The 21,582-nt window shown below is 40.1% G+C and overlaps 1 protein-coding gene across 9 annotated transcripts in view; it reads left to right on the forward strand.

Annotated features, from left to right (window-relative positions):
• The first annotated feature begins 688 nt into the window (after positions 1–688).
• The window catches only part of lrp1bb (low density lipoprotein receptor-related protein 1Bb), a 389,546-nt gene continuing 368,652 nt past the window's right edge, over positions 689–21,582 (forward strand). For 6 of the 9 annotated variants that reach the window (XM_078939200.1, XM_078939196.1, XM_078939197.1 and 3 more), the window contains exon 1: positions 742–971. In XM_078939200.1, coding sequence (XP_078795326.1) covers positions 884–971 — 88 coding nt within the window. In that variant the 5' untranslated portion in view covers positions 742–883. Of the gene's footprint in view, positions 972–21,582 lie in introns of all 9 variants that reach the window. The other 3 variants (XM_078939201.1, XM_078939202.1, XM_078939203.1) reach the window with 2 other exon arrangements.

Genomic DNA, 21,582 nt, shown 5'->3' on the forward strand with positions numbered 1-21,582 from the left:
AAAAAGAATTGTTTTTCATTGACTCACATTGAGTTCAGGAAACAGAAACGCATAGTTTTATCTCCTTTTGTGATTTGTCTTTTTTGAGTCAAGCATTTTTTATTGCAGATGAAGAGTGAAAACAAATAAAATAATGTATAAAATTGAAATCAATACCATTGAGTTCTTCAGCTTTCCCGTTGAACTGAAATTAAATTTGTACACGTTTTTTTTCTTACCTTAAATGTTATTAGGATCATTTTGACAGGAAAGATCGCGATCTGCGCGCGCACACCTTCTCAAAAACACTTTTCAAGTGTTTAGCTCTTTGTGGCAAAAGAAAAATCTGACTTAATGGCGATCCAGCTGCGTGGATCACAGTCCAAATTATAGACTGTGATGTCATGACGCACAGCTCCTATTCTTCACCTTCTCCGTTTGTGGCCCCCACTCAGCTGATGCATTAAGAAGTGCGGGCTTTCGTGGTGGGCTCTGAACGCCCCCGCTTTCTGGTGCTGCGTGTTCGGTTCTGGTGATTCTGCCGGACTGTGTTCGTTTGGGCATTTCTGTCCCTTTGGATCCAGAGTGCAGCCATCCTGGTTCCTGCGCTCGAACACGTTTACTCATTGAGAAAAGACAGGAGCCGTACTCCATCCTCATCCCCATCCTCGCCCTCTAGCACCCCGCCCCTTCCTCCTCTCCGACTCTCCCCTCCGTGCGTCTGAGGGGTACGTCGCCGTGCACGTGCCGGGGAGAGAGAGTCGCAACTGTTCCGTGCGCTGTCCGCCGGACGTTAGCGAGTATTGGCGCTCTGCAACCGGGTGGCGGAGGCGGAGGAAGGGGGGAGACTGGACTCGGAACCAGGAGAAGCGCCGCGGCTTCTCATAGCCCGCTCTCCCGAAACATGGAGTTGTTTCTTCTCGTCCTTCTACCCCTTTTTTCGGGATTATTTCCGCGCGCCGAGCCTGCGGAGGTGTCGGACGGGGAGAAAGGTAAGCCGGAGCCAGGCCGCCGGGGTGCGCAGTCCGCTCAAACTTGGCACGGCGGGTCTGGGGATGCTGCGGGAGCCGGTGCGGCGCGGTGGATGGAGCTGAAGGGGTTGGAATGATTAGAGTTGACGGGGGACGCCGTGGCGGTGCGGGGCGGCTATCCACGGATGCCACCTGTGTCACGCTTGCAGGAGCTGCGCGTGCGTTTTTGAGGAGGATCCGCGCGGAGCGGGGCAGGCTCGCTGTCTGCGCCCGCAGGTGCGCAGCGGCGCTTTGCTTGGATGCAGCAGGTGAAGCTCTCCTGGATCCGGAGAGGGCTCGTCCTCCTGCATCTCTCTGCTGTGGGATGTCTTGGCTCGTGGCATCAGCTCTGTGGCGCGCACTGACCCAGCAGACGGCCGTCACTGAAGGATTTTGGGGATTGAGCAGATATTTGCTCCTGGATGGGGGCTGGTGGTGTCAGGAGGCTGCTGTCAGAGTCTCACGCGCTTCAGCATGCAGATTAGTTGGGGCTCGTTTTTATTTGCTTGTACATTCAGTGTCATTGAGAGAAACCTTCCCAAGCATCTCAACTTATTGATTTATTCAGATGAGCCCCTTTTAAGGTTTCTTACTTATAAAGAAATGGGAAATTAATCCTCCTTTAGTCTCAGTTTTCCTTAATTCTCTGAGTTTCAGTTCTTATTGAAAAAAAAGTAAAATTCTTTGGATTTTTGAAAACCAAATCTCATCTTTTCCATTTAGACGTTCCTCTTCCCTCCCTCCTTTAGATTGTCAGAGCTGCTCTGCTTGACTGTCACAAATGTCACTGACCCCCCCCCCACACACACACACCACCACCTCCACTTTATCACCAACTCGGTCTGGAAAACAGGGCTGGGGGTCTGCCTCCCAATCACAGCAGGCAGAACAAACAGCAGAGTGCTCCTCTCTGTGCGTGAAATGAAAAGATGGATTCGCCTCTTTCAGCTCCTTGAGAGCTGCTCTTGTCTGCTGCAGGGCGTGAGGTGGGGGCACTACATTTTAGCCCGGCTCAGAGTGAAAAAACGAGACACGGCTCTAATGGCTCATCGGGGTTAGCAGCATATTTAAATTGAAAACCTTTAGGATCAATTCACCCTGGCATAGATCTGTGGGAGAGGGAAGATGGGACGCTGTGTGTGGATCTCTTGTCTGCTGTCCGGCTCCATTTGCAGCCAGAATAAATGAGGGCTCTCCTCTCTGTGTCTAAATGGATGGTAACGATAATGGCATTTCTTTCAACGCCAGAGCTGCTTGTTAGTTTAAATAGTCTAAAAATTAATTTGATGTGGGGAGGCAGCATTCCTCTGCTGAATGAATTAAAAGCATCTCCGGAGCTCATTCCCTCTTTGGCATTAGAGTTTGTCTCTTAAATGTTCTTCTAACATTGGCTCCAAAGTGCTGATCTGACAAAACCATCAGCTTAGGAAATCTGGGCAACTTGTTTTCTAAAGAAACATCTAAATACTCTTTAATCCGATGCAATGACCTCAGCTCCAGATAAGCATCGGCAAACAGCTCAAGGTTGTTTGTAATGTACACCCCATTTAAAAGTTGATAGCATTGTGAAAGGCGCAGATAGGTCCAAACACTAATGCAGGTGAGACAGCCTGAGGAGCTAATTAAATGAGTGTGTGAGATACCATCGCGCAAGTTCACGCAAGCAAGCGCAGACACACAAAGGAAGCCTTAGTTGGTGTTTGTGCGCATACGCTGACCAGCAGAGATAAAAAGCAATCTGCCTGCATATTTTAAAATGTCTATAATTCAATCTCCAGGAACGTCTGGGATGAACCAGCAGAGCCAGAATATGCTGGAGGTAAATTACAATAGCTGATTTGGAACCAATCATCATGAATAGAACAAATATACCAATCTTATCTGAAGAAAGAGGGAAAAAAAATCAATTGAGTTTAAAAAGACTTTATTCCCCAGTCTTGTTTTGGCGTGATAAGAATAAAAACAGTAATGCAAAAGTGTTTGTTTGGATTCAACTCAACTAATGATCATAAATCAATCGTTCTTACTTGCAGAAAGATAGCAAATGTTTTTTTAAAGATAACATAATAACTATAGTGATGTTTACTTGGTTTCCTTCTTTGCATAAACAAATATTGTTTTTATTTTATTTTAATTAATTTTATTTTTGTGAATTAAATAATTACAAATGGATAACCATAATGATATAAATAAGTGCATTTTGCAAGTAAGTTGGAATATTTTATTTATAGAGATAAAGCAACGCAGAAAAGGAGAAAAAAATTATCCTTCAGTTGCAAATTCTTCAAAAATATCACAAAGATCAAATGTTTCTTGAGCAAAAGAACAGAAAACATTAATTGTAAAAATCCTTTTTATTTTTTACAAATAATGTGTGGACTTTGGTATGCGATGAATTTTATACAAAATGAAAGATGGCGTCTGCTTCCTTGTCCCTGAGTTTTCTTCTGTCTGCTCATGTTTCCTTGCACTGAGGAGCTTCTGCTGCTCCTTCTCACATTTTGCTGTCGGTGTTTTGGAGGGAAAATCTAGTTAGAAAAAACACGAATGTTTCACCTTTCCCGGTGGGCTCGACATGAACTCATTCTGCAACGTGAAGATGTTTCTAAGACTCGATAGGGAAGCAAAGCTTTGAAAGAGAAACTTGTTTTGAAGTCTACAATTTTTTTTTATATCAAGACAAACTGCTTGATCTTTAATGTTGAGCTGTTGGTCCGTTTTCTCTTTCCCCGAGTTTCCCACATTGCTTTTGGCAAACATTGTTCACTAACATTCTGAAATGAGGAGTTCGTCCTCCTCCTGACTCAGTGCTCCTGTTTCACACTCGATAACCAGAGCCGCTGCAGCAATGGTGCAAGGACGACCATCTGGATAATCCCATGGACATTCTTGTCAGTTTTAAGGAAATGTTGCCTCTAATGATGGAAAGATGTGCATGTCCTCCCATGTCTGGATTCACGGTCTTCACCACAACCTTACAGGGGTGTGAATGGAAGGGGACCGGGCTTTTTTTGTGTTTGCCCTGCAAAATCAGATTCCCACTGTGAGCCCTTAAACTGGTGTGACATTGTGCACATGAAAAGGAATACAAACAAGCTTTAAAAACTATGTGACTTGATGCTTTCAGTATAATTAAGCATGTTCTTGCATTAAAATGGAGGTTTATAATTTTCAATCTTATGTGTTTCCATAGATAGATGTTGCACATCATTGTTTGGGGGCATCAAACTGTTTAAAAAGTAGAAATTCCAATCTTTTGGTTAAAGGTCTAATTGGTCTGACTGAATGTTTTGTAAAATCATATTCAATCCTAGTGAAAGTGAAGTGGATCAGTCTGTGTGGGGTGAAAGGTCACTTCTGAGGCGCTCCTGACTCGCTTGTATCTCAGCCAGCAGAACTGCTCTGACTGATTAGTTGAATTTACGTCGTTTTTAATCTGTCTTTGTGCTCGTCTTTGCTTCTTGAGTTGGAACAGTGGCTTTACCCCAGATTTACGCGGGTCTGGAGTCCGTCCATGCCTTCTCCTTCCTTACTTTGGCCTTGTAAAATGCACGTTTTGGGTCATGAACAATGTTGTACTTCCAAAATTAAATTTTCGTCATCCATGCCAAAAATGGAAACCGGGGTTAACGTGTGTTAATGTATGGAAATGTCACCTTAAATATGAAATACAATTATATAAAGTTTTTGTTTGATAGTACAAGAGAAGTTTTTATTTTGAAATCCAGACATGTTTCCTGTTTCTCTGGCCTTTTTACCGCAACATTGACGCATCAACAGACCGGATAGAACTCCTGCGTAAAGCTTGAGTTGGGTTGTCAGATGTCAGGCGCAGACGTGGCGGAGGCGAGGTAAACATTCTGATTGAATCATGAATGTATTATTTTTCTGTGTCAACGCAAAGCAACAGAGACGAAGTGCAGACGGACCAGTGGAAATCAGCCTTTAGAGTGATCTGGTGTTTTCCACAACTAAATCCATGTCCCATTCTCAGGAGTTTATGGCAGCGACCCCCAACCCCTGGGCCGCGGACCGGCACCGGTCTGTGGGACAGTTGAGCCGCAGGAAAAAAAAAAACCCAAGATGACCTACATTTTTGGTTTTGTTTTGTTTAACTGATTCTGATGGAAGTTTTATTTTGGAAAACTACTGGATTTTTACACCACATCTGACAAATTTTTGACTCACTGCTCGGTCATGTGTCGAAAATCCATCTGCTACTTTCTTAAAGCGGCTGCGCTGACTGCTAGATTTAAACCCCCAAGCTAGCAGAGAAACAAACATATTTGGAAAGTTTCCTTCGGCAGAAAGGATCCAGTGAGGAAACAGAAGAAGGTTTTGACTTCAAAATAAAAGACAGCTGCATTTAACAGACAAAATCACAGCAGTCTCTAATTTTATGGATTTTTTGAGACAGTTGTTCTCACAGACCATAGAAATAATGCAGAATGTTCAGCAACCAGCTGTCTAATATTAAGAGGATGTTGCTATAATAGTTGCTCAAAAGGTGAATCTATGTTTATCATTAAAATAGAGTTTTTTTTAAACATTTTGTATTTATTTATGTCGCACCTGAGGCTGAAGTTGGCGTCATATTTTTTTTTTAGCTTCCATTTTGACTGATGTGGGTTAATGGAAAATCAATGTCACATTTTGAAATAGATTCCACGATTCCTAGACTAAATCAAGGGTAAAAATAAGTTTTAAAGCAGTTGCAGATATTTAAAGATAAACTTTATCCTCAAAAGTTAAAGAAAACTAGAATTGGACACCCACTTTCGCCTCATACAGGGCTGTTTTTCTAAACGTTGTCTGACATTAAACCGGTCCATGGCCTGAAAAAGGTTGGAGACCACTGTGTGACTGAGGGAGGGGGCTTGAGGATTTTAGCGGTCTTGTTGTGGACGAACTGTCCCCTTACATTGCAGCTGATTCATTCACATGCAGTCCTCTGTTGAATCAGTTATCAAAGCTAATCTAAAAAGGAAGCTTTCTGAAAGCTTTTCAGATCCACTGAACCCCCCACTAAAATGTATGAAGGAAGGGGCAAAACTGAGGTGTTGACTCTTGACATTTTGATTCAAGCAGAAATGCCTTACATGAAGGTCACAATCATACAAGCCTGACTGAGCTGCAAAGGGAACACATTTTAAGTTGCTGCAGCTAAACATTATTTTAAAAAAAGCCTCTCAAGAACTGCTGTTTCTTAGTTGAACTTTCTTTCAGAATATGAACTGCTCAACATTTTAAATTGGACATTAAAACTGCAGTTTTTCCCCTAAGCTGCAAAAAAAAAGCCCGTAAATCTAAAGGGACTCTGTTCTGACACGACTGAATTGGACGTTTGGGGCATGCATCGGTGATTATGCAGTCCAGAAGTAACGCTATCTAAAGGTGTACCCCCCCCCCCCCCCCCCAGCTAAGTGAAATAAACTGTTACATTTCTCACATCAACCGCAGGGAACAACACCCAAGTGCATACAGAACGCTGGCAGGCAGGAAGCATCGGCTCTTTTTATAAGCTAATGTGAAAAATACGGTCTCAAAGTAAGACGGGCAGCTTGGAAGCAAGAGCAGGTGTTGGATGACAAGAGCCGAAAAACGTAAACATCCAAACGGCGCATATGGCTGCGTGACAAGACGCCAAGGCAGGATGGCAGGTGAGCAGGCACAAGGGCTGATGGGAGAATTAGAAACAGGTGGGTGTGGCATTCTGCTCAAGCAGGGAGAAAGTTTGAGGGCATGTGTCAGATGGATTGACAGGATGAGCAAAATAAATCTAATACGATTCTATGAAATATTCATTAAATCAATTATTAATGTGTAGGAAAACAGTATATTGGTTTGAATACACGTTTCTCCATTGATTTGCACTGTTTGCTTATATTGGAATCTAATAAATCAAAAAATCAGTTGAATTTTTCAGCACTAACTTCTTTTTCCACATGCTTCCACTAACTACTCATGCCTGCTAAAACAACTAAAAAGGACAAAATAACCTAAAATAAGTTGGCATTGCGGCAGACTTGCCTTTATCGTGGAATTTAAGCAGGCAGAAACCTTGAAAACTCAAAGAGAATTACTTTGTGAATCTGTGGGCAAACGCTTACAGAATGATTTAAAAACTGTATAGTTCTTCAGACAGAAAAGATTCCAAATAAAAAGGTTTGAGGATCCCTTTCATTTTAACTCTTGGTTTGTTTTAGTCATCGGAAATCTACTCCATACAAATCTACATTCAATCTATTTCCTTTCTTGACTGGTTTTCTTTAAATGATTGTTTTGCTCACTAATTATTAAACATCTATTAGAGACAGATTCTCCTTTTTAAATTAATTTCATCATGAAAAACGTATTTATTTAAATTAATTGCCTTTAGCATAAAAAAACAACCCTTGCAGATCAATGAACTATTGTTGAACTAAAAGCATTTTTATAATTTCGGTTTCTACAGAACGTTAATGAGACAAATTCCAGAATGTTTTGAAAAGTGTAGGATTTTTTTATACTTAGACTTTTAATGTACTGCAGCTTTACATTTTTTTATGCACTGGGGCTGTATGCTGGTTTAGTATTTCATCTCAGATGGGTCTTTCTGGTAGGACTTTTGCTCGTTCTTCTCATGCATGACTGGGATCCAACTTCCTCCCACAGAACGTGCTTCATAGGTTGGTTTCATTCGTTCATAGGTTGGATGGAATGGTTTCTGTGAATGTGGTTCTCTGATGAACCGGCCACCTGTCTAGAGTGTGTCCTCCCTTTGACCCATGCCAGGACAGGGTCCTGTGGGAGCGCACTCCAGAGAAGGCCGGTGTAGATGATGGATGGTTAAAAATATAATTCTGACCTTTTTCCAATACTGTTATTTTATGAGTCTACAATGACTTCTAGAGCCTCATAGTGGATCCTGTATCCTATTATGTTGAATAACACTATGACTACGAATGAAACTTCATGTGACCATAGTACTATCATAGTAGTACTTTTTTGAAATTTTTGTTCTCATAGCATATGTGTCTTCAGGACTGACATTTACCTAAACTTATTCTGAAAACCAGAATATATTGCACTGTAAATAGATAAGTTAACTTATAGATAAGTTAATTCTTTAGATAAGAGTTCTGGTACATCACCTGTCCGTCCTGGGGGAGGATCCCTCCTTCATGTGGACACCCCTGAGGTTTCTTCTTTTTTTCCCGGAATCCGTTTTTTTTTTAGGAATTTTCCCTTACCGTGAAGGAGAGTCTAAGGCAGGGGTGGGCAATGCCAGGCCTCGAGGGCCGGTGTGTCTGCATGACTTCCAGATATTCGTGCCCTACGCATGGCTGATTACCTGGTTCAGGTGTGTCCAGACAATCAGAACATGCCAGAGCAGGGTATGTTGGAAAACATGCAGGAATGCAGACCTCAGCGTCCACCTCTGGTCTAAGGGGAGGGATGCCCGGTTCGGTTTAAGTAGTCTGCTTAATTTGTTTATTTTAACATTCTCCTATTGAATTCTATGTATTCATGATCCTTATGATATTATGTGTACTTTAGAATTACTGGTACGAAGCCCATTGAGACGACTGTTGTTGTGATTTTGGAGTAGATAAATAAAACGATAAAGTTTAATTGAATTAAAAACACTTCTGCTACCATGTCAAGTACATTACATTAGTTTATGCTATGATGAAGAAAGTAGCTTTTATTGTGATAAGTGAGCCCTTATAGCTTGATTTCTACTTGTTTTAAATTGGTTATGTTTTCAGCACTTCTGCAAAAACTTTTGAATCTGTCTCCTTTTTCTGCTACTGAAAACAATCCTAAAGCTGCGTTCTCACCCAATGTAATTCATGCATCGGGGGTGTCCAGTTTCAATATGAACTCAGATGCAATAAAAGTTCCTGCGGTGCGTTTAAACGTCGGGCACGGCGGTCTGGCGGCAGCTCGTTTCGGGCGTCACAAGCATCGTGTCCAGAGTTCAGAATTTAAATTCAGCATCAAATTTGCTCTGTGTCAACCAATCAGGGACTCAGCTTTGGCCAATGATGTGTTGATGTTACAATCAGTGGATGGAGTCCAAAACCAACATGAAGGATAATCTGATCATTTTTCTTCTGAACTTTGTAATAATTTTTCTTATTTGTATGGAGACCATAATAAAAAAGTCCTCTGATTTCATTCGTGTTTTTCTTTTTCCCTCCCTGGACTAATGCGGGACAGTAAGTCATCAAACTGAGTCACAAAGAAGCTGAAAGCGCCGTCTTTTGGTGTGAATGCAGCATTAGAGAAGGAACTGTGCAGATCTGAGTAGCAAAAGTCTTAGTCATTTCGTTAGTTGCTCCACATTGCTGATTTGTAGCTCAGAGTTCGGGTTTCCAAGGACAGGAAGGGACTCCGCTTTTTCTCTTCATTTAGCATAGTTGGTAATGTGGACTTTATGAAAGTTGCATTTGGACAACCTTTTTTGTGTCTTTAAAATGAACATTTCCAAGTTTGCAAATGAGGAAGGCTCCATGTGGAGCAAACGGTTCCCAGTCTAAAACTGGACAGGGTCCTCCAATGCACGTGGGGGTGTTCTCTGTGCTGTCCGGGTTCCTCCGACAGTCCAGAGTAATGCATGTTAGGTTAATCGCTGATGCAAAACTGACCACAGGAGTGTGCACGCTTGGTTGTTCCTGTGTGTAGACCTGTGGTGGGCTGGCTCTGTGCCCCGCCTCTCACCTGATGACAGCTGGGATGGAGCCCCCCACCTCTGTGACCCTGAACAGGATGAAAGATGGTCTGGTGGATGCAAATGAGAAACTCATAAACATAAACGTGGAACACATTTGCACTTTTTTTTAAAGCTTCTTTAGCTTCCAGTTACAGAAATAAAATAATTGGATGATTAGGACATATTTTATCCCTCAAAATATGTTCTTTAACGCCATTTGGCATTTCAAAATAAAATTAATTATGGATTCGAAGCCAAGGGGGAATCTAGCTTTTCCTGATAATTTCCATAGTAAAAGAAGACTGTTGCACTGAATGCAAAGAAAGCTGAAAATGTGAAGGTTTGTTACCTTATTAGATCTGAAATACTATTATCTTTTAGAAAAACTCTAAAATATCCACACTACAGCTGAGTCAGGCATATTTGAGGTGTACCAGCTCATTGGATATCAGAAAAGCTTTAAATTGAATTACTGTTGTGTTACGGACTCTTCCTTCCCCTCCATATTAAAAATTCACAACTCTGGGTAGAGTTCAACACCTTTACTTGGGTCTGTGACAGGCATAAAAGAAAAAATACAGCTCCTCTGCAGCTCTATTCGCTCTGAGGGGACAGGCCTGTAGCCAACATTACTTTTCAAAAAAAGTATCAGTTAGTCTTTTGTTTTTTAGAAAATGAATTCAGAGGACTCTGATACTTGGTGGAAGTTTTTGAACAACTGTAATGAATTCAGCTTTTTATGAACAAAGGAAATAAACTGTGCGATTAGAGGATTTGTAGGATCAGAAAATTATGGAAGTGCATTGCATTTAATTAAAAAAATCCTGCTGTTTTTTGATCTTTCTGATTTACAGGCTGTACAGAAAGTTTCTTAAAATTAACTTTTATGCAGTGAACTATAAGAGTCTCTGACCTTAAAGTGGAGCTCTTTGGTTGGTACCTTGAGTTGACCTTCCATGGTCAAGTGGAATTCTGTTTTCAAAGCTGTCTCACTTCCTTTTTGGGAAACCATCATCTTAAAATGATCCTGCCAGCTGTGCGGTCTCCTCTGTAGCTCCATTTTCTGCCCACAACCTGTTCTGACATGGCAGCAAAAGTGTTCACTTCAGCAATCGGCAAGCCTCAGGAGGGAGAAGGGCCCACACACTCACTCTGTCTTCACTCGGTAATTGAAGAAACCACATGTAGATTCAGGTTAAAACTGTGTAAAGCGTTGGAGGAGAGAATGGGGAAAGAACAGCAGATACTGCACGAGTCAGCACTGCTTCATCTTTTGTGCTTTGCTTTTGGCTTCCATGTCAGCTGTACTGCACTTCAGATGCTGTTGCTCTCACGTTTGCTCTTCGTGTTTGCCTTGGCCCTAAAACCAGACAACCCGGATGGTGGCGGTGCGTTGAGTTTCAGGCTGAATGTTAGCAGATTCAGAGCTGCAAGCAAACTGGAATTCTTTCCCCAGCAGCGCATTAAAAACCACCGGAGACTTGACAGGGTTTTTCATGTTTGTTTTTAAGGGCTGCGCTTAGGCAGCATTTTTGCTGTGTTCAGTCCAGCATTCGGCCCTTTACAAGCTGTAGAAAGACACTGAAACATCCATCAGAGGATGTCAGCTGAGTGTTGCGACGGTTGAGCTCTCACATGTCGTTTCAGGACAGAGGTGAAGGATGGCCTCCAGCGACTTAAAAGATTCAGAAAATGGAGCAAGTTCAAGAAAAAAAACACAGATATGGAAAAAAGGCTGTTGGATTTTTGATACTGCCAGGTTTAATATCGCTTCTCGCACCCTTAATGGGTTACAATTCAATCAGGGATAGATTTGCTCTGCTTGTAAAAGTCAGGGGCTGTAAATTGACTTGTGGCATTGATTACCGATAGGAAGAAGCTTTCCCTTTTTGATGCTCATGATCTGTTTTGGTTAAAGTCTGCCTTGACTTAATTATTTGGGTTGCATGGGCTGTTAAATTGAGTTTTTACTTTATTTTACAATGGTAATAATGAACTAAAACGACTTTTAGGAGGAATCTTCCCGGAGTTTAACCTACGATCGGATTTACATGCTAGTAGAAATGTTTCAATAAGCGGAGTACTGTGATAGGCTTCAGTCTTGTGTTCATTGCCATTGGTTGTTGATTAGAGGATCAGCTTTAAGTGAAGACTATACCTCCTAAGCCTACCTTAAGACTCAACAGCGTAACAAAGAAGAGCTATTTGAAATTGAACATCAGCAAAGCAAACAACCTGATCTCTTTAGACGAAGTGGACTAGCTCAACAGAGACTATCTAGAACAGTGTTTTTCAACCAGTGTGCCGTGGGAAATTTCCCTCATTCACTGATCTAAAAACATTTCCCATCTCCAGGATATCAGCTCTGTGTTCATCCAAACAGGCCCTGATAAAACACTGAGTAGTTAGGAATATGAAAGATCATAAAATACTTTTTTCTTTGTGTTTATTTGATTCTATTAAAGACACTTTGATAAGAATGACGGTACAGCGATTTAGCTGCAGCTAAAGCCGTTTTCTGAAAAGTCCCGCCCCTTTAACTTTCTCCGCCAATCATTCTTGGAGTCTTAATCACACGTCATCAGTCTGACCAATCAAAAGTGGTTAAAGACTTCACTTCCTTGTTCTGATTTAGCTCATAAGGTCTCTCAGTTCCAACAGAAATACCAGCTAAAGCTCGTCTTTAGCGGTGTAGCTTTCCACAACAAAACAATGAAGCTCAGAGACGCTTGTCTGTCTGCGTTCGGCGGATTTTTGCACTACATCTCCCATGATGCATTGGGTTAAAGTGACAGCATCTCGGCACACAATAAGTCTCTACTCTTAACGTCTTGAAAAAACAACAAACACAAATCAAACAGTTTTTAAATCTTCTAACTTAACTTTTATTACATCTTTTAGAAAAAACAGCTGCAACTTCCAGCTTTTTCTGCCACAATTATCACAAAAATGCATGTGAGATTGCGGAGGGGCTGTAGATCAATACAGACTATAGGGTTTCTCCTTTCTTTTTTAATTTTTGGATGCTGGTGTACCGCGGGATTTTTGTTAAGGTTAAAGTGTGCCGTGGCTCAAAAAAGGTTGAAAAACACTGATCTAGAAGGTAAGGGCTGAGTGTGAAGCTTGAGGCAGAGTTGAGCAATCCTCTTTCTTCAAGTGTCTCAACGGGTAAAAAAAAAGTCCATCTGCAGCATTTGGTCTGTCAGAGTAGTACCTGTCAGGATTGAGGCAGCCCCCTGAGGAGATAACGTGTACATAAAGTTGTGTTCGCAGCGTGCAAAGACCTTTAGCGTGTCAGCGGCGCATCAGCACACTTTGGTGCATGCTGGTGGACTTTCTTCCTCCAGGACGCCTGCAGCCCAGCAGGAGCTGCAAGTTCCCTCTTCGTTTAAACCGGGTGTGCTTTCTTTGGCCCGTTTGACCCATCTTCAAAGTTTGTGGAACTGATTCAATGTAGTCAATTATTTCTCCGGCCTCTGCCTCTAGCTCCTCATCTGTAGGAAACATGTTTGATGCTCTGATCAACAGGTCAGAGATGGAGATTGGATGATTCGCCGTGTTGTTTACCTAATGTGCAGCCGGCTCATCGGCTTAGCATATTTTTTATTTTGAATCAATATTTTCTTCCTGTTTGCACACATGCATGTGAGTCTATCTTCAGCATTTAGCCATTTCCTCTGTTGTCAGTTTAAATAGTTACACATCAGATGCAGCAACACAGACGATAAGGTTTCAGACACGTAAACACATACAGCCAAATAAACATCAAATGCTGGTAAAACTCCACTCAGTGGTGCTACACTATGGTTAGACTATCCATGCTTTTTAAGAACTCCAAAGCGCCTTTTAAAAATGATCATGTCTAATGAACTGATTCAAACAGAATTTTGAGTTTTGCAAATCCTGACGTGAAATTTTTGAGTTACTTATTTGAATTGGGATTTTATCATAAATAAATGAAAGTAAATATAGAAATTTAAAAATATTTATATTTTGTCCTGTGCATCTTAAAAAACATCTGCATATTAGATTTGTGCACAGTTTAACAGATCAAAATTTCTTATGGAAATGCACAATGAAAAACTCAGATGCTGAAAATTAAGAGCCAGCAGGAACACAAATGGTTTCTAAATGGTTTGGAATGATTAAACAAACCAAATGCTCTCTATAAAGATGGATGTTGACACATAAATACACCAAAAAATCAAACAAGTCAAAATAACTAAAACACAGTCACATGGGGGAAAATATATATATATATATATATTTTCCCCCCATGTTACTGTTTTTTGGTTTGTTTAATCATCAAGAATTGTCTTTCTGTGTTTGTGTATGGTACCATTTCTGAATAAATTGAAAATAACCAATTTATTTTCTAGAAAAGTGTTTCATCCCAAAATCAATAGTTAGAATTGATCTAGAAATAAAAAGACTAGCATGTATCTCTTTTTAGCTTTATTCAACAAAAGCTGAACAAAACTGTCCATCTAAGCACGATGGTAAAGATTTGAGTTCCATTAATCCTCGGGGAAGAGGCTTGATGCTGGGAATGAACCAGGTCTGATTGACTGACTGATTGCTGCCACAAAACCTGAAACTAAAATTACTGCTCAAAGTAAACGTTCACAATACCTTTAGGTCACAAAGTGTTAAGATTAGGATAATGCCTTGAACTTTGTTATAAAACTCGGTACTTAAGTTTGTTATGATTTGGGAATAAATGAAAACAAACAAACAAAAAAGTAATGTAACTAACTACTGCTTTCTTTTTAAACTGACAAATTAACGGGAACTTTAACTTCATATTCTTTGATTGGTGTCAAAAAACTCTGAAGCTCTTAAACATGGATAATATGAACTTGTGGAATGCAGACTTGATGTTTCAAATCTGTTCATTTAATAATGTATTTAGGTGTAGAAAAATGCATGAAAAAACAAACACTTCTGTTGGGTTAGTGTCCTTTTATGTCTCAGGTCTAGATTTGTGCTTCCAGACGCCCCGATATGCTGATGATGATGTTTTTTTTTTGTTTTTTTACAGTGTAAACATTTTTGTTGTCAGACAAGGCAGATGGACTCAAATGCCAATACAACTTAAATTATTAAAAGGAGCAATAATAAATGAAAATTTATTATTTGAAAAATAGGACAGTTTCCTTCCAGAAGCCAAACCAGCAGCATGTTCCAGCAGAAAGACGCCTCCAGTCGTGCTGTAAGAAACGTAACCTGCTGTCTGAGAGCAAATAGCTTTGTGGAGAAAAAATGGGACATTGATGTCCCAAAGATATAATGCAGCCTGGTTACAGAGAGCTTTCTAAATGAGAAGGAGGGTTTTTAATTAACTTCTAAGTTTCATGGAGAGGCAAGGAAAGCGATTCCATTATAGAAGAAATATGGTCTTTTTGTCAGACTGTGTTGTTCTTCAGGCTGCTGTGTTTTTGTCACCTTCTTTTGACTTTTCTTTTTTATGCAATAAAGCTCTTGTCTGTCGACCCATTTCTAAATTGTGTAAACCTTTTGGACACATTTGTGACTAAATGTATATTAAAAACTACCAGAAAATCCTCGAATCAACAACATCTTTTTTTTAACTTAATTTAGTTAAAATCTTTAGTAACTACCACCCTTTGCAAATCTACCACACAAACACACACACACACACACACACACACACACAATGATCTGCAATAGAAAAGTCTAAAAAGATAGAAAAATGCCACAGGAGGGCATGAAAGGTCAAAGTGGAGGGTGGGGGTGGTTACATTTTTAAAGCAGCTTTATAATGCAGAGAGATCCAGCCAACACAAAATGCTGCTTCATGATTAATTTAGCTGTTTATTGGAAAATGCTATGTAATGATTGAGTATTATTTGTTTTCTTTTGTTTCAAAGCCTTTTTATTGAAATAACTCATACAAAATAAATGTATAATACAAAAGTTTGTATTGGTAGTTAAGAGGTTTTTTAAAATAAATTTGTGTTGATACTTTTCTTTGCATTTGCAGCTGGTTTTACAATCTGAGCATGACTCTCCTCCCCTCCACGCAAACGGTTCATGAAATCCTCCTCGTCCTCCTCCATCATACTGCCTATGAAGCTATTAAGTGTTTTCTCTTCCAAATCCTTTGAAAACTTGAAAAACAGCAACACGTTTCAAAAGATTCTGACACATTTCTGAAAGACTAAACCCCTTTTTTGTACAATTCAGTCTAACTAAACTGAGGCTGCCCGGTCTCTGTGACCGTATCAGGAGCTCGGTTCACACAGCCTACAGTAAGTCAGACTTCTTCCCGGAGCACGTTGGACTCCGGCAGGGCTGCCCTTTCCCACCGGTTCTGTTCATAATCTTTATAGAAAGAATTTCTCTGTGCAGCCAGGGACTGGAGGGGATCTGGTTTGGGGACCACAGGATCTCCTCTCTGCTCTTTGCGGATGATGTTGTCCCGTTTGCTTAACCGAGCCAGAACCTCTCGCGTGCATTGCGGCAGTTTTCGGCTGAGTGTGGAGCTGCTGGAATGAGGGTGCGGTGGCAAGTTTCTTAGTGCTGAGTACATCTCAAAATCGCTTCAGCATCAATGAACAGAACCAGAATGACTCCATACATAAGGTGCTCTGGATTAGAAGGCGCAGTTATTTTTTGAAAAAAATGCACCATATAGTGAAGGTATGGTTGTTTTTGATGGATTTAAACAAATATTTGACAGGACTATTTTTTTATTTTTTATTTAGGAGGATATCAAAGCTGCCTAAAAGTGTAACGAAATCCAATGACCGATGCATCGTTTCCTCTTTACAAGAATGTTTTCTTTGTTTTTAAACTTGACTTGCCACAGCATTCAGAAATGACACAACAGCGGTGCGCCTCATTTCCATCCAGAGCTCTTTACCACGACTGGAGCTGGAGCTGACTGGTAAAAGGACTGGAAGCTTCTCATCTGCCTGTTATCCTGTTTGTTTTATTCTACCCACATTCAAAAAACCAAAAGATGGAAATCCCCACCACCACCACACACACACACACCGAGACACTCAGACTGCAGGTTCTCTCCTCATCTGCTGCCTCACACTCCACTGCACAGCCCCCATGGCTGCCACAGATCTCCACTCACCGAGGATTAGTCCATCCCCAAAAAGAGAAGGAGGCATCGAGCAGCTTGATCTAGAAAATGCCTGGCTTCACCTGGAGAAAAACAAATTCAACATTTTTAAAAAAAGAAAAAAACAACAATCCAATGTTTGTTCCAAAATCACCAGATTCCCCATAACCTGAAAACTTTAGCGGACATGCTCACTCAAAAAAGAAAATACTTATTGAATTGTTTTAGAAAACCTGACCTCTTCTTCCTGGCCGGTTCTCCCACTGACCATAACGCATCGGGCCACGACAATAAATGGAGGTGAGAAGGGTTTGTGGGCAGGTAGAAACAAGGCCTCACAGATTAAATGCAGATTTTTGGAATTTCCGCTACAGTCTAACTTGTAAAGCACAAACTGCAAAACCATTCCAGAATGTACACATGGGCATGGATTCTCTGGTGTAAATATGTCCCCATATACTGGAAGCCTGGAGGACACGTGGAGAACGGAATCATCTAAAGTAGTTTACAGACTTCAAAATGACAAAATACAAATGTGAGGCAAAGAAGCTACCAGAAGCAGTTTGTTCCGAATGAGATGTCTGATCAAAAAATACATATTTATTTTTCATGCTTTTATAGAAATATGCAATTTTTAATGGATATAAAGTGACACAGTACATTAGGAAGTCATTTAATCATTTGTTGAACCTTTTTCTGTTAGTTTTCCATCATCAATTAATTTACAAGCTAAAGATGAGTCTTTATTTGAGCTCTGCATCGTGAATGAAGTGGAAACTCCTTCTCTTCCACACACACACACACAAAACTACATACACAAACATGCACAAAGATGGTTGACGCCAACACTTATGACCCACAGATTGGTCCGAAGCGTTGGTGTCGAGACCCCAAGGGACCGCAGAGAGGCCCCTGAAGCCTGGCTGGGGACCTGCTCTCCCAGCTGCCACCTGGCACGGGGGCATTCCCGGCGCCCACCGTGCAGACTTGGCTCGGGAAAGGAGAACAGGAGAGGGATTCATCCATCCCCCAACAAGCTTCATTCAGCAGACAAACCTAAAGCCATTTGGTGATGCTGCACTGGGCCTGCCACAAGATAGAAATGAGCAAAAAGAGGAATTCATGCTTTCTTTGGAGTAGATTTAAAAATGAATCAGAAAAAAATGCAGTAAAAACATTGACTTATATTTGACTCCTAAATGTATTTATCTGTAATTCTTGCTAACTTAAATGGCTTTAGATGGCTAAAAAAGGTGATTTAGTGTGAAAAGGCAGGGTGGAGTGCAGGATTTCTGAATGGTTAGCAGCATTTACAGTCCAAAAGCGAACACACGTTCAAACGTGAGCACACAAACCAACACTTTAATGATGCCTCCAACAATGAATGTCTGTGCCCTGTCTGTGTTGTGGCTGCTCTCCCTGGCAGAGGGCTCTGCGCCGCAGTCCAGTTTGATGAGCCCAAAATATTCATATCATTTTTACGCCTTTGTACAGCAGGAAGCATCTTCTTAAGTGTGGTTACCTTAGGAGTTTAAAAATAACTCTGTGACTCCCTCTGCGTGAAGCGTTCAATATCAGTTCGAGGGAGTGATGCAGAAGTGTCGGTCCAAAGCCGACAGTGGGGCTTAAAGAGGTTTCTGGGTCTGAAATATTTGTTAGATTGCCACTGAGGATGAATAATTTACTGCACTTTGGCAGCATAGAGCATGAATTGAAAATCAGAGATAAAACCAGAGCGTTGGCCTGGCTTACACCTGCCTCAACCACGCTTTTGCTCCAGACAACTGTTGGGCCACGTGGATGGGAGTTCAGTTCTTCTTTCGCCGAGTTACTCTGAGTTAAAATTAGATAAGAAAATACATCACCACCAGCTGTCATCAATCTGATTCACTATGATTCCCTAACATGCTTCCGAGCCGCTATTGATCTCCGCTCCCGGGCCCCCTCCCGTCTGACGCAGTGTTAGAATGGAATCCCATTAACGGCACTCCCATCAATCATAGTTCACCAGTGTTTGTTTGTAGAAGTCTTTGATACAACTAGAGTGTGCGTTCCAGCTCGTGCCATGTCGATCCCATGTGTCGACGTTTGTGATATGCAAGCAGTCTCCACCTTTGTGTTTCACTTCAATGAGGCAGAGAGCAAAGATTAGGCACTTAGACCTCAAACATGGGTCTTTCTCTGAAGCCTCTAAGACAACATCTCTGCAAGAACGAAAACGCTGAAGAAAGAGAATTCCTTCAGGGTTGACGGTAATGTGTTTTTTCTCTTTATTAATATGTGTTCTTTGTTCATATTTAATATGTTCTTTACATGCTTGTTCAACAATACCGGCTATTTTTTTTTTTAATTCAATGACACTTCTTTTAATTTTTGTTGGTAGACTTTGATATATTGTCCATTTGCGAAAATCTTTAGACAAAGTGTAAAATTCTCCTTTGAAAGTATCCAGATGCAAAAACTCTCTTTTGTTGGTCAGAATGTTCTGTAGATAGAAAGTCTCACAAAATGCTGGTCGCTCTGGCAGAGTTAGAGGAAGACCTCGCTGACACGACTTTGAGAGGTCGTCCTGATTTTTTTGGCACCAAAAGGTGTTTGGCTCACAAAGTCTGTTCCAGAAAACAGCAATCCATCTGTAAATCTGTGCATGCCTCCTGATCTGCTCATGTGTGACTCACAAGCTGGATATTTATCCACTGCACATAAACAGTTTCTCAGTCTGTAATCCGGACTTTCTCTCTTTGACAAGTGTTTTTTTCTTTAACCTGGTTCAGAAGATCTGAGCTCTCTGAGTGCTTTTTCTCTTACATTTCTTCACGTTGCAGCTGTGGAGCATGTCGTAGAATGGTCGGCCCCTCCACTGGTTAGATTCCTGCCTTGCTTCTGCCTCACCTGCAGTTTGTGTTAAAGTTGCATTTTATCTTCTGTACATTTATTTATTGATTTACTTTTAGTAATTAATTTTAACTTTTAATTTGTGCTTCAAATTTCTCTTTGATATGTTTATATATATATATATATATGTTTATATATATATATATATATATATATATATATATATATATATATATATATCATCGTATCATATGGTGGTGTATCTGGTGTATCTAGTGGTGTCTTGGCACAAGTGGATATATTCAATCACATTTTATGATACATACACATACATACATACATATATATATATATATATATATATATATATATATATATATATATATATATATATATATATATATATATATATATATATATATATATATATATATATATATATATATATATATATATATATATATATATATATATATATATATATATATATATATATATATATATATATATATATATATATACACACCGTATTTTCCGGACTATAAGTCGCTCCGGAGTATAAGTTGCACCAGCCCAAAAATGCATTATAAAGTAGAAAAAAACAAGATAAGTAGCACTAGACTATAAGTCGCATTTTGACGGGAAATTTATTTGACAAAATCTGAGACCAAGAACTAATAACTTTCACAAACTCATATGACATAATCATAGCAGACTGTTTATCTCAATTTCACAGTAATTCTTTCTCGAACCTATTTATTTATTCTTTTCATGAAGCATCATTGGCCACCTAATACTCTGTTTTCATCCTGTATTTGTAGAAACAGTTGTCATTTTTATTGCATTTCTGAATCTATGAAATCATTGGAAAATAGAATATTATGTTGTTAGCCTTCAAGATCTTACTGTAAAAAAAAGGTTTGCTGATTCTCTGAGTCACTTAACATACTCTTAACACTTAACATACCTCATCCATCAAATTAACTCAGGAACATCATCTCTGTTCCTCACAAATGAACATAACAGGAGGGTTAACAATGTATTTATTTCAATTTATTTCTAATATAAGTCGCTGCGGAGAATAAGTCGCACCCCTTGCCAAACCATGAAAAAAAGGGCGACTTATAGTCCGGAAAATACGGTATATATACATAGAAAGATATAGATAGAAAGTCATTTTGAAGATTTTAGATGGAATAGGGAAAAACACGCCATACTAACCCTATGGTTCTTTTCTTTTTTTTACCTGCATATTTGGTGCAAATGTCTTAAAATACATGGGATAAAAATTATGGAGATGGTAAATGAAGACGTGAGAGATAAAAACTAACTTTGCCATTTTCCTTCCCATTTGGTCCTGTTAGCAGTTTTTTCTCCTGATCATGTTTTTTAACTGTTCACTCTTATATATGGGTTTGTGAACATCCATAATTCATACAGCATACGTATTCGTTTCTTGCCCGGTTCTGGTCCATCGATACAGGTGTTCACATTGGATTTGAGATTGTCAGCGATGACGGGTATTTCTTTGTGGTCTTCGTCTTCATAGATGCAGTATTTTCCTTTTAGAGTTTATATAAGTTTGTAAAACTTGACTTTATTGTGTTTATAATGCAATTGAAGTAAACGGGGTGCTGAATTACATCATCAGTTCAGGAGGCAAACCTTTTATCCACAGAAATTCATTCCTGTTTACAAACCTGTGGAACTGAGAAAAACTGTGTTTTGTGCATTAATGAAGTGTAAATTAGAGTGAACATGCAGAGACGGTGGTTTTGTGTTGGTATCAAAGGATCAGGTTAAGGCTAGCTGTTCAGCTAATGGAAAAACAATCACTTGTCTCAGTCTGTGAGACGTGACGGATGCTAATTCTGTAACAATACCCAAGGTTATGTTAGCATGTGATAAACTCCTACTGTGTTTAAACAGCAGCACAGGTGGAAGTTTGTGATTCCATTTTTCAA

This window comes from Oryzias latipes, chromosome 21 (assembly GCF_053564925.1).
Source record: "Oryzias latipes strain Hd-rR chromosome 21, Olatipes_Hd-rR_3.1".
Lineage (NCBI taxonomy): Eukaryota > Metazoa > Chordata > Actinopteri > Beloniformes > Adrianichthyidae > Oryzias > Oryzias latipes.